This window comes from Myotis lucifugus, unplaced genomic scaffold (assembly GCF_000147115.1).
Source record: "Myotis lucifugus unplaced genomic scaffold, Myoluc2.0 scaffold_260, whole genome shotgun sequence".
NCBI lineage: Eukaryota > Metazoa > Chordata > Mammalia > Chiroptera > Vespertilionidae > Myotis > Myotis lucifugus.
In genome coordinates this window covers 159367-172833 of record NW_005871308.1, presented here as the reverse complement: position 1 = coordinate 172833, position 13467 = coordinate 159367, and the positions used below count along the sequence as shown (strand labels likewise).

Genomic DNA, 13467 nt, shown 5'->3' with positions numbered 1-13467 from the left:
TCCGTCTTGTCACACGTCAGGAAGAACTGGGAGCCGTTGGTGTTCGGGCCGGAGTTGGCCATGGAGAGCAGGCCTGGGGGGGGGAACGAGCAGTCAGTCCCTCCACCCGGCCCCCTCAGCCAGGCCCACGCTGGGACGGACAGACCATGCGATGTCTTTCTTCCCCTCAACTGACGGCAGTGCAACGGTGAGCAGGGTTTCAATCACTTTATACGGATTTAACCCTCCATTCACTCAACAAACACTTCCTGTCTACTTTGTAACCAGACCTGTGCTGAGCCTGGGGGCATGGTCCCAGCTCCGGGGGAGCTCAGTCTAGTGGAAAAGAATCACTGAGGCCTTGGCTGGTTTGGCTCAGTGGATAGAGCGTCAGCCTGTGGACTGAAGGGTCCCAGGTTTGATTCTGATCAAGGGCACATGCCTGGGTTGCTGGCTCAATCCCCAGTAGGGGGCATACAGGAGGCAGCCAATCAATGATTCTCTCTCATCATTAATGTTTCTATCTCTCCCTCTCCTTTCCTCTCTAAAATCAATTTAAAAAAATTTTTAAAAGATCTTTACAAATTAAAAAATATTCTTCTGTAAAAAAAAAAAAAGTCACTGAGAAGAGAACTGTGCCGACAGCCATGACAGAGTGAGGCCAGGGACACAGACACCTGTGCAGGGACCGGACGCAGAGGCAGCCACATAGGGACCGTGTGTGTGTGCATGTGCACGTGTGTGTGACGTATGCTGGTGCACTGTCATGGAAAGGCTCCCTGGAGGAGGGGCCATCTGAGTGTGTCTAAGAGGCCCAGGTTGGTGGGCTGAGGGCGTTGCGGCACGAGGCGCTGCAGCTGGTGCGTGGTGGTGAGAAAAGCCGCTCTGCCCGCTGGGCCTCGGCACGGTGCCCCTGTGGATGGACCATGTCCCACCCCACTCTCAATGCAGAGCAGGGTGTCGCACACCTAACAGACCAGCCTGCGAATGTTTTAAATATTCAAGTACTTATTGTGTGTTTTCTATGTATCAGCCACTGTTCCAGACACTGTGGTGAAAAGAAAGCCCACATCCTACCTAATGAGACTGCATTCTCAGAAGGGAGACAGAAAACAAACAAGTAGAAACATAAATGTATAATTTCAGGCAGTAAGTGTGTGATGAAAGGTGAAGCTGACTCCACAGGGCGAGATGGTAGGGAAGTCCATAGAGAGGCAGGTCAGGGACCAGGTGACACGTGTGACACCTGAAGGAAGTGAGGGGCGCACCCTGGAAACTGGAGGAGGAACACACTTGTGGACCCTGAGGGGTGAGCTGTGGGGGCAAGTGCGGTGGGGACGCAGAGGCGGAGTAGCAGGGCGGTGAGGTGAGCGGGGAGGCGCCAGGTCCAGTTCGGTTGGCCCTGCTGGATGGATCCTTTGGGCGATGCGGCCGGGAGGGCTGTCAGCAGAATGACGTGACTGGGTTTCTATTCAGAAGGGCCCCCTGACTACCTCTCGATATTAGACCACCAGAGGCAAGAGCAGCCTGGAGGCAAGCTCCGAAGGCCGTGGTGGTGGAGGAGGTGAAGGGCGGCTGGACCAGGTGACGGAGAGGAGGGTCAAGGATGAGTCCTAAGTTGCTGACTCACCAGCCGGGTATGTGGTGGTGGCACTGACTGAAACAGGAAGAGCGAGAGGAAGAGTTTGGCGAGAAGAGCAAGAACTGCTGGGGGTGATCAGCCTGGACTGAAATATGGGGGTAACTTTCAGAGAAGATGGAAAGCCCCGGGGATGGGACTGTCTAGGACAGGGGTTCGAAATAGGGAAACACTGTCCCCTGGAGGCTACTTGGAAACCGCAAGGTATGTTTTTGGTCAGTAATAGTGGGGGGGGGGGAACAAGGGCATTAGAGGGAAGTGAGCCGATGCCCTGCGAAAAATGATGGTGTTGGGGAGCAGAAGACTGTCATGTTTTAAATTAAACTCCTCGAATGATTTTCTTTAAACTATGTGCAATTATGACTGTAATATCTTTTAAAAGGCTACACTGAAACAAAAGGATTATGTGTAAAAAGGATCATTATGAACATTTAAGAAAATCTAACACACAACTGTGAATAGTAGTAGTTACCTCTGGGAAATGGCTGCAGATAGTGAGGGAAAATTTTTTTAGCTTTTAATTTACAACCTTAAAAATAGTAACTTTCACTGGAAAAACCTGGCAGAGATCTCCTTAACCTACTGATCAAAGCTAACATCACAAATATTGGAACTGACGCCATATACTTCCTTATAAGATGCACTAACAAGGAAAACAGCGTGCTCCTGGGGCATTCCTGCCAAAATACATCATCTAAATCTGACCCTGAGGCAGGACCAGCGACAAACTGAGAAAGGACCTTAAACAATGGCCTGTCCTCTTCAAAGATGTCACCATCACGAAAGACAATGAAAACAGAGACTACAAGACTCACCACTGAGTGCAATGTGCAAATTTTTGTTGGGAAGAAAAACGGCTAACATTACTATCAAGGAAAATATTGGGATAAGTGATGAAATTTGAATATGGGCTGAAGATTAGTTAATAGGGTTGTATTGATAGTATATTTCCTGATTTTGATAGTTGTACTGTGATTAGTAAGGGAATATTCTTGTTTTCAGGAAAGACATACTAAATTATTTAGGAGTCAAAGGACATGTCTTCAACTTCCTCTCAACTGGCACGGGGGAGGAGGGGGGAGGTAAACATTTGTATATAATAAAATGATAAAGTATAGGGGCAAAAAGCAAATTAATGAATGGAAAAAGGACATATGAGTGTTCCTTGTACTATTCTTACAGAATTCTTATTTTATATGTGTATGTATATAATTTTTAAAAACACACAATAAAACTAAACCAGATGGCAATTAAAATATTTTATAGCTTTTGACTGCTTGTTCTTTCTAATGGTCCTAAGCCTTTACAGAGCTTCAAAATACCTGCCCTGTCTTATTTGTTTCCAGCTGCTGGGACCTAAGATGTCTCACGCGCACTCGGGTAGAAATCGTGCCCAGGGTGCAGATTCCTGCAGCTTCCTCCTCAGCTTGCTCAGCCGGCAGCTTCCGCCGGAGCCTGCTCACCTGTTGTCATGGAAACAACGTCTGAGCGCAAGAGTGTCTGGATGCGGCTGGTTGGCTTGCTCCCAGTCTTGATGTCCATGGACACCTGAGGGTTTGACAAGGCCTCTTTGGCAGGGCCTCTCCCTGGGTAAAGAAATCGCTAGGTTAGAGAGAACTCCCTGACTCCCAGAGCAGGACAGCGAGTAGTCTTCTGAATACACACCCAGAACCCAAGTGCAGGGAGCAGGCTGGAGTGAGGTGCCGACAGGGGAGGCCTGGGCCCCACTGCGGCTGCAGAAGGCAGAGGCCATGGCCATAGCACCACGCTGGATCAGCAATAGGAGACTGCAGCACTAATTCCAGCCCACCCTGCAGGCAACGTACTCACCACACTCGACCTGACCAGACACGTAGGCTTGCTTCACCCTCCCTCCAGTCACGTATAACACTGTTCTGGCCCAACACAACTCTCAACACTTCACACCCCAGCTCAAGCCCACTCACCTCACTCCAGTCAAAGAGACGCTAACCTCTCCCTCTTGCCTAACCCTACATATTCACAGGTTGGCTGCACTGGGACCAAGGAGGGCAGCCCCCTTCCTGTGCCTCAGTGCTCAAAGACAAGGAAGGAGGTTGGGCCTTGCTTTATGCTCCAAGCAGACCAGGCTGACTAGATAAATAAAACATTCATTACAAACTCTCCCTTTGTTTGATATAGAAAACTCTATTGTCTTTGACCGCCTTGTAGTGTAGCTAGGTCAACATACAGGCATTGAGCCCGGCCTGTGTGGCTCAGTGGTTGAGCATCAACCCATGAACCAGGAGGTCATGGTTTGATTCCCGATTAGGGCATATGCCTGGGTTGCAGGCGTGATCTCCCGTGGGGGGCATGCAGGAGGCAGCTGGTGATTGATTCTCTCTCATCACTGATGTTTCTATCTCTTTCTCCCTTCCTCTCTGAAATCAGTAAAAATATATTGAAAAAGAAAAAACAATACAACAAAACATAGGGGTACTGAACTATCAGGCCAAGCACTGGGGGTAAGTCTGATAAGGTTCTGCCCTTGAAGAATTGGCTATGCAATGGGGAAGGGATGTCCACAACTGAGGACAGTGTGGACACACATCCCACACTGATACAGCCTGGCTTCAAATCTCAGATCCACCACTTACAGGCTGTGTAATGTTCAACAAGTTATTTGACCTCACTGGGCCCGTTTTGTCACCTAGAATTGGGGATAATAATAGTATTTATCTCAAAGGATTATCAATAGGATTAAATATTTGTAAAGCAGTTAGAACATAGAGTAAACAGTAAGTAATGCCAAAACAAAGCAGTAAATGCTTGGAGAGAGGGTTCTACGGAAGCCCAGAAGGGACACTATCTAACTCAACTGGAGGACTAGGAAAGTTTTCTGGAGAAGGCAGCAACTGAGCTCAGTTCTGACAGGGAGTAGGAGTTAACCAGATCAAATAAGTTGGAAAGGGCATCTTAGGCAAAGGAACTGCTTATGCAAAAACATAAGATTTATAGGAAACTACAAACTCTTGTTTCATAGAATAAAAACATGGCAGCCCTCCTATCCCAGACTCAATCCTGTCATGAGGGACCCTAGAACGCTGAGAGCGACATCATCAGATCTGTCCTCAGGCAGCTCCCCCTGCTGCTGAGGATAGGACACAGGCCTGGGGCACGGAGATCAGCTACTGTCATTACTCACAGGAGAGATGACAGAGGATAAGCCAAGAAAATGTGGCAGGAACAAACAGGAGGGGAGAGATTCCGGAAGACGTAAAAGATAAAATTAGCTGGCTACGGCAATGCATCAGATAAAAATCGTGAGGGGCTAAGATGACACCGAGGCTCCTGGTTTGGGCAACTATGCGGAAGACAGCAAAATTAACAAGGTCAGGCCCGGGAAGGCCAACCAGCGTGAAAGGAGAGGCTCTGGGAAAGCCTTTGTTTATGGTGATTGTGAGACGTGCAGGCAAAAATACGTGAAACTTGGGAGGGAGGTCAGGGTTAGGACGAGAGACCAGAACGTTGAATGGCTATGACCTCACGGGACAGAAGTGGCTGAAACTGTCCAAGGACAGTGTGGAGAGAGGAGCCGAGGGCTAAGGAAGGAACTCAGAGAAACACCACTGTCAAAGGGTGGAGAGGAGCCCCTGCATGATTCCGAGAAGCAAAGGTCAGGATGGTGTATGGACAGGCCGGAGAGCGGCGCCTGAGGGGAGGGGCCTCTGAAACCAGGGCAGGATTAGGAAGACAGTAGACACGCATGTGTGTAACTTCTGTCACAGGCAGAAGTTCCCTCTGAGGGACTCCCAGAGCAAGGAGAGTTGTCACTGGGAAACGTCAAGCCTTCAAGTCAGGTCTTAGCAGAGGCAGATGACAGTAAAGAGGGACTAAGCTGAGCCCTGGCCAGTGTGGCTCAGTTGGAGCATTGTCCTGTGCACCATAAAGGTTGCAGGCCCTGGCTGGTTTGGCTCAGTGGATAGAGCATCGGCCTGAGGACTGAAGGGTCCCGGGTTTGATTCTGGTCAAGGGCACATGCCCTGGTTGTGGGCTCAATACCCAGTAAGGGGCATAACAGGAGGCAGCCGATCAATGATTCTCTCTCATCATTGATATTTCTATCTCTCTCTCCCTCTACCTTCCTCTCTGAAATCAATAAAAACATTTTTTAAAAATCTGAAAAAATAAAAATAAGGTTGCAGGTTCGAGTCCCCACTCAGGGCAAATATGGGAGGCAACCAATCAATATTTCTCTCTCCCTTCCTCTCTCTAAAATTAATAAAAACAACAGCCGGGCCAATGTGGCTCAGTGGTTGAGTGTTGACCTATGAACCAGGAAGTCACAGTTAGATTCCTGGTTAGGACATATGCCTGGGTTGCAGGTTCGATCCTCAGTGTGGGGCCTGCAGGAGGCAGCCGGTCAATGATTCTCTCTCATCAACGATGTTTCTTTCACTTTCTCCCTCTCCCTTCCTCTCTGAAATCAATAAAAATATATTAAAAACAACCACCAAAAAACCACACAACATATCCTTGGGTGAGGATTAAAAAAAGAAATAAGATGGCCTAGCTGGTTTGGTTCAGTGGATAGAGTGTCAGCCTATGGACTGAAGGGTCCCGGATTCAATTCTGGTCAAGGGCACATGCCGGGTTACGAGCTCAACCCCCAGTAGGGGGCGTACAGGAGGCAGCCGATCAATGATTCTCATCACTGACGTTTCTCTCTCTCTCACCCTCTCCTTTACTCCCTGAAATCAATAAAAATATATTTTTTAAAAAAAGGGAGTAAGCAGAGCAAAAGTAAGTCCCACGCTTGTCAAGGCGGGAAGGGCACAGCTATGTCTGTGTCTGTGTCCAAAAGCAAGACTTTGATGGGGACAATGCCTCTGGCTTTGCTGAGAATCTCTGACTCTATTACTTCCCTGGAGGAGCCACATTCTCTCCCTACTACAAACCACTCCATTCATGCACACACTACCACCACAGCAGGAAATAAGACAGAGATGAAAATGCAAAGGGGCCAACGTTAGGGACATGATAGGGAATCTGTGGTTGGCCCACTCACCTGGTCTGGAAGAGCCTTCCTTAATCCCCATCACTGGTTTGGTCAAATTGACACCAATTGTTCTCCCAAAGAATTCAGATTCATTCTGAAAGGACGATAACACATCAGCTCCTTAAACCTCATTAGATTAAAAGAATACCTGGCAGCCTGCCATTTACTTCTAAGAAGTCTGAGACTTACGATTAATTCCAAACTAGGAGCCTGCACCCCCTCTCCCAACTACAAGCTAAGCACAAAACTAACCATAAAAAGTCCCCGAGACACCATACACTTCCTTTCTCCCAACAGGAAGGTCTGTGCTGACATGGTCTTCGGGTCTGAAATGATAAGGACGAATGCAGTTACCGAGTACTGAGTCCACCTTAAAAGTCAAGATCAGCACTGAACTGGAAAACACTGGGATTGCTGACTGTTGAGAGATACATTTCATGGAAGAGTAACAGAGAACACGGAGAGAAGTATGGAATATCCCATTGTTCAAGAATAAGTGAGATCAGGGCCCTCCGCCAAGATGGCAGCAGCCGAAGACGACGGGTTACTGCTCTGCTTCTGCCCAAGCTGTTGGCGATCAGCAAGAAGTTTCCGGACGAAGTGGAAGTAGCGGCTGAACCCAGCAGTTCCTGGGTAATCCAAGAGAAGGTGTTGAAAGGACTACACCTCCTTAAGAAGGCTGCCAAAATGTTACTGCAGCTCAACTTGTTCAGCCAACATGAAGATTTGGAAGAGATTGCTTGCACCGACCCGAAGTGCCAGCATTTCAGGGAGCGCTCGCCATGACACAAGCCAACCTGGCAGGCGCCTAGACAACTTGCAGTGGGCTCGAGAACACTTTTTAAACTACTTAACTCAGTGCCAACCCTATCATGTGGCAGAGTTTGAGTTGCCCAAAACCAAGAACAGCTCAACTGAAGGTACACTGCTAGCTGCTCAATGGCCCACCCTAATCTCATGGCGACGGCACCTCAGGGATGGGCTAAAACAGAGGCGCAAGCAGAGGAGGAGGAGGAGTGTGGGTTGTCTGCACTGAAATCTGCTGTGGAAAGTGGTGAAGCAGATGCTGGCGTGTTCACGAGTTGTACCTCCTTCACCTCGAAGGTGGACTGGTAGGAGCTTAGAGGAGACTGAGAGCATTGACCAGGAGATAAAGATCCTGAGAGAAAAAGACTCTTCAAAGAGGCATCGACTTCTTGCTCATCTCCTCAGGCCAGGCCTCCAATGGAACCCTTCATTCTCACTCGGAATGCACCCCAAGCCAAAATCTTTAGAGCTGGCTCTTCAAGTCTGGTGTCTATGAAGGTGGGAGAGTTAACAGATCAGGGAACAGCCAAGACAACATCAGAGGTCAGAAGAGCCGCTCAGTAACAGGAAGAGCAGGAAGGTGAGCAGATGCTCTGCCATGCCCAGGCCCGGAGTGGTCCCTGCTGGGGGTGTGGCAACCGACACAACCCTCCCCCTCCCCACAACACAGGCTACAGGGAGCGCGCATCTTCCCCAGGAGGAAAGCTGTGCAGTCGTCCCCTCCCTGGGCCACGAGCTTCGGCTCTTACCAAGAAGGCCAAGACGCTTAATCTTGCTTTGTGTTTAATAAAGTGTCAAGCAATTGAGTGTGTATTTTGTTTCCTAGCTGAGGAACCAGTGATTCTTGCTTTGGCATGATCCTTATCATGCTGTATTTCAATTCCTTAAGTGGAAAGAAGCGTATTGAGAAATGGCTCACTATAACCAATGGTGTAAGAATGCCCCTTAAAAAATAACAAAAGTCCCTTCTAATATAGGAGCCTGCAGAACAAACATAAGTGATACTAAGAAAAGGCAAGTAGAGAGATTTAAAAAGGGGGGGGGGGTTTGTTGCCCGGCCAGTGTGGCTCAGTGGTTGAGCATCGACCTATGAACCAGGAGGTCACAGTTCAATTCCCGGTCAGAGTATATGCCCAGGGGGTGGGCTCATACCCAGGAGGGGGTATGTAGGAGGTAGCAGATCAATGATTTTCTCTCATCATTGATGTTTCTATTTCTCTCTCACTCTCCCTTCCTCTCTGAAATCAATAAAAATATATTTTTTAAAAAGAGTTTATTTTGGACCCTTTCATAAAGATTAAAAAACATGAATTAAGATTCTTTAATAAGATTTAGGTTGCCCTTGTGCTTAGAAACAAAGATGAATAAAGTGCTATTTTTATTTCCAGCAACTTTAAAAAAATTGAATGACAGCACGAAATGACATCCTTATTTCACACTTAGTCATAAAGATTGATCCTAAAGATTTTTTTTTAATGGTCAAACATTTAAGGGTTTTGTGGTGGGCAAAATAATGCCCCTCAACGCGTTGTCCACATTCTATCCTTGAAACCTGAGAATATGCTTATTATATGACAAGAAGGAATTAAGGTTACCGATGGAATTAAGGTTACCAGCTGATAATAAAGAGTGACACACAGTGAGAAAGACTTGCCTGGCCCTTGCTGGTTTGAAGATGGAAGGGCCCACAGCGAAGGAATGTGGCCAATCAATAGAGGCTGGAAAAGGCAAAGAAACAGGTTCTCCCCTGGAGCCTCCAGAAGGAACACAGCCCTGCCGACACCTTGACTGTAACGTGGTGAGACCCATTTTGGACTTCCGATGTCTGGAACTATAAGGTAACACACTTGTATTGTGTAAACCACCCAAATTGTGGTGATTTGTTTGAATAGTAATAGGAATTCATTTCTTCTGAAGCACCCAACCTGTCATAATCCTGTAGGTATTCTATTCCTTGGTTGTTAATTGGGTTAACTTCACAAGAGGGTCACTTTTTAATGGCTCAAAAGAGCCTCATTTTCTGCCTTGGCTGGTTTGGCTCCATGGATAGAGTGTCAGCCTACAGACTGGTTTCAATTCTGGTCAAAGGCACATGCCCAGGTTGTGGGCTAAATCCCCAGTAGGGGGCGTGCAGGAGGCAGCCAATCAATGATTTTCTCTCATCCTTGACATTTCTAGCTCTTTCTCCCTCTCCCTTCCTCTCTGAAAGCAATAAAAATATATATTTTTAAAAAAGAGCCTCACCTTTTAAAAAAATATATTTTGTTGATATTTTACAGAGGAAGAGAGGATAGTTAGAAACATTGATCAGCTGCCTCCTGCATACCTCCTACTGGGGATGTGCCCGCAACCAAGGTACATGCCCTTGACCAGAATCGAACCTGGGACCTTTCAGTCTGCAGGCCATCGCTCTATCCACTGAGACAAACCAGTTAGGCCAGTGGTCGGCAAACTCATTAGTCAACAGAGCCAAATATCAACAGTTCAACGATTGAAATTTCTTTTGAGAGCCAAATTTTTTAAACTTAAACTATATAGGTAGGTACATTGTTATTAACTTAATTAGGGTACTCCTAAGCTGGCCTTTGCTAAAAACGTCCTCGAGGTACGTTCGCTGAGGTTGACCCCTTCCAACTCTCCCATCCACACTCGTCTTGCATACAGAGTGTGGATGGGAGAGTTGGAAGGAGTCGACCTCAGCGAACATACCTCAAAACAATGTACCTCCCTCCTCGCTGCGTATCCAGCGGCTGCCTGCACCACATCTCCCATCACCCGACCGACCGACCGACCAACACCCACTTCTTCAAAATAGACTCGCCCAGGCCGAAAACCGACTTCTGTGCATGGGCCACGAAGTTTCAATCACACTGTACATGCACGCCCGCACGTGATATTTTGTGGAAGAGCCACACTCAAGGGGCCAAAGAGCCGCATGTGGCTCACGAGCCACGGTTTGCCTACCACTGGGTTAGGGCAAGTCTCACTTTTTAAACTAGAGCCCAAAACAGCAGTTTTCCATAACACTTTTAGATATTTCATGAAATCCTGCCTCTTATGCAAGATTCATAATTTTAACTTGCAATCAATTTATACTCTATTGCCCTAGAGCAGTGACTTTCAACCTTTTTATCTCATGGCACATATAAACTATTACTAAAATTCTGCTACACACCAAGAAAAAAAATTTTTGTTGATCTGACAAAAATTGTTTTATTCATTCACACAGGACGGCTATTGTATTGGCTGCTGTCATTCTTTGACAATCTAAGGCAGTGGTTCTCAACCTTGGCTGCACATTAGAATCACCTGGGAATCGTTTTAAAATCCTGATTTCTGGGCCTCATCCTCTGGAAATTCTGTTTGTTACTAATGTTGTGGCCCCACCCCATAACAAAGAAACAGAATTTCCAGAGGATGAGGCCCAGAAATCAGGATTTTAAAAAGATTCCCAGGTGATTCTAATGTGCAGCCAACGTTGAGAACCACTGCTCTAAGGGAAATTGGGTCAGCACCCCTGACTAAATAGTCAGGTACTGCATGTTTTAAAAATCCTTGCAGCACACCAGTTGAAAATCACTGCCCTAGACTAAAGGTTAACAAACTTTCTGAAAAGGGTTAGAGATTAAATATTTTAAGCTTTGCAGGCCACATAGTCTCTGCTACATATCCCGCCCACCCTACCCCCTGCCCCCCCCCACTCACACACACACACTCTTTTATTTTATTTTTATTTTATTTTTTTGCACGTGTGATTTCTTTAATACACATTGCTACCAACAAATATGTAAAGATATGGCAGATTATGCATTTGATCAAAGCACTTTAAGCATAAAACAGATTCAAATGATATAAGTTCCATGCATAAAGTCCAAGAAGTTGCCTATGAATTTGTAGGCAACCCTCTCTAATCAGAATCCTTTATTCTTCAGTTGCAGATGAAATAGGGCACAATCTGTTGTAAACCAGGATAATATTCTTGAATTAAGAATGTTCTCATTAAATTGAAAAGAATTTCCCAAGTGTCTTTCAGCAATGTACAGTAGGTCCTCAGGTGACGTCGGAAATCCATTCCTATGGCCCAATGTAACACAATTTTTCGCCATAAGTCTGAACCCACTTACATAAGCACCTACATCACTCACATGGAGCACATACACAGCAGTAATAAAATGAAACAGTAAAAAAATTTTAAAAATAACAATTCCTGACCTTTACTTGTGGTAAATAAATAATAAAAAACAAAGCACATATGTACATATGTCGAAATGACAGAACTTTTTTTTAAATAAATAAATGGGAGATGGCACCGTAACCATGAAAACAACGTCCGTCTCGAGTTCAACATAACCCGAGGACTGTCTGTAGTATATTCTGCTGACCTCTTAATTTCATAAATTAACTGTCCTTTGATTCCATTTTTGTCTTAAAAATTGGTTTAAATTTACATAACTCTGTACATGTTCACAAATTACTACAAACACAGCATAATCTTCAAGACAATGTCTGTAAACACATGTCCTATTCAGAAAAAGAAAATTCATGTTTCCCGCCTGGCTTTCTTCTTCTTCATTTGTTTGGAGATTCCCAGCTAGTTCCAAACTTGGTTTGTGAACTTAGTATTTGACTTGGATTTATCTGACTCTTGTAGCATAGGTGCCACTTGGGAAGAGCTCTTGTCAGAATCACTTTTTGATAAAGTTAACAATGGATCGGTAGAAACAGCAGGTGGACAAGTCTTGATAGGATGGTTATTTTTGACGAGTGCTTCTACTGGATCTCTAGTGCTTATGGTTTTCTAAGAAAAAGCTTTTTCCTATTTTGGACGGACTTTAGATGTATTCACTGGAAGCTCTTCCCTAATCTCTTTTTCTAATTCTTCTGGGTCCTGTGCAGGAGAGTTATCGTCACCTTGCTGCTTCTTTTTCTTTTTAGATTTCCTGGTTGAAAGAACATCCTCTTCCTTTTCTTTATCATCATCTGAAACTTTTTGATCATCAGTAATCGTAGACTGAGAAACTGGCTCAGCAGTAGACACAGACACAAAAACAGCTAAGTGTGAGAGATGCAAGAGAAGCAGAATTGTGTTCAGAGGTATTCATTCCCCTATCCACACTAGACCAAGCAGCAATGTCAGAAAATATTGGTCACTCCAACTCCTTCCATAGTCTTTTCCATTCGCATTAGCAGCTCGTGCCTTGACCCCAAGCAGATGGCTGTTTTTCTCATCTGCAGAAGTAGAAGAAACAGAGTTCCACTTCTCTTCACCTGCCATTATCTGAGAGGTGAGTTTTATAGACTTTTCATTGCAGTCTCCTCCATTTACACTGAGGTTTTCATTCAATCCTGAAGAAACCTGAAGTTTAGGATCTTCTTTTCCAGACTTAAAGTTGCTAACTCAAACATTTAGATGAGATTCACCAACACGAAATGATGCAGTTGTAAATTGCTTGGTGGTAACTGTGATGGTATTTCCTATCCCAGGGAGAGCTGAATCCAATGAACCAGAACCAGTCTACACCTTATCAGGTTTACGTTGCTTTCATTTGTCTCTGTGACTAATTTTAGTTTCCCAGGCTCCTTCATCAGCTTCCTTCCCATCATGGCATACTGTTTTGCACTGCTTTAGCATCTGACTTTGATTCTAGTTGTTTTTCTTTGACTCTTCATTTTTCTTTTCCGTCTCTGATGGCTGCTTGGCGTTTACACTGCGAGCAACTTGCATATCAGCCACTTCAGCAGCACGCCCATTTGGCCTAACCCAAATGAAAAAGGTTTCCAGCTCGTCGTGGTCATCCGGTTGGTTGAGTGCCACCCTATGCAGCGCATAGTGGCTTCGATATCCAGGATATCCAGTCGGAGCACACACGTGGCCTGGAGGCTTGATTCCTGGCACGGGCACGTAGGAAAGGTATTTGGTTAACGCCTGCATCGCGATGGATACTACTCTCTCAAAAAGTCACTGCCCGTCTCGTACTGTATCTTGCGCATCCACATCTGTGACTTCCCTCTGGAGTGGCATAAG

At 45.8% G+C, this 13467-nt stretch overlaps 1 protein-coding gene and 2 pseudogenes across 1 annotated transcript in view; 1 reads left to right on the top strand and 2 right to left on the bottom strand.

The window, feature by feature from the left end:
• The window catches only part of LOC111827987 (peptidyl-prolyl cis-trans isomerase E-like), a 21251-nt gene that overhangs the window by 419 nt on the left and 7365 nt on the right, over positions 1-13467 (bottom strand). Inside the window, exons 4-7 of the mRNA XM_023762765.1 lie at positions 6888-6961; positions 6645-6729; positions 3082-3204; positions 3-73 (exon numbers count right to left, since the gene is read on the bottom strand). Coding sequence (XP_023618533.1) covers positions 3-73; positions 3082-3204; positions 6645-6729; positions 6888-6950 — 342 coding nt within the window. The 5' untranslated portion in view covers positions 6951-6961. The remainder of the gene's footprint in view (positions 1-2; positions 74-3081; positions 3205-6644; positions 6730-6887; positions 6962-13467) is intronic.
• On the top strand, positions 6949-8085 carry LOC102425372 (annotated as a pseudogene).
• Positions 11726-12540, bottom strand: LOC111827986 (annotated as a pseudogene).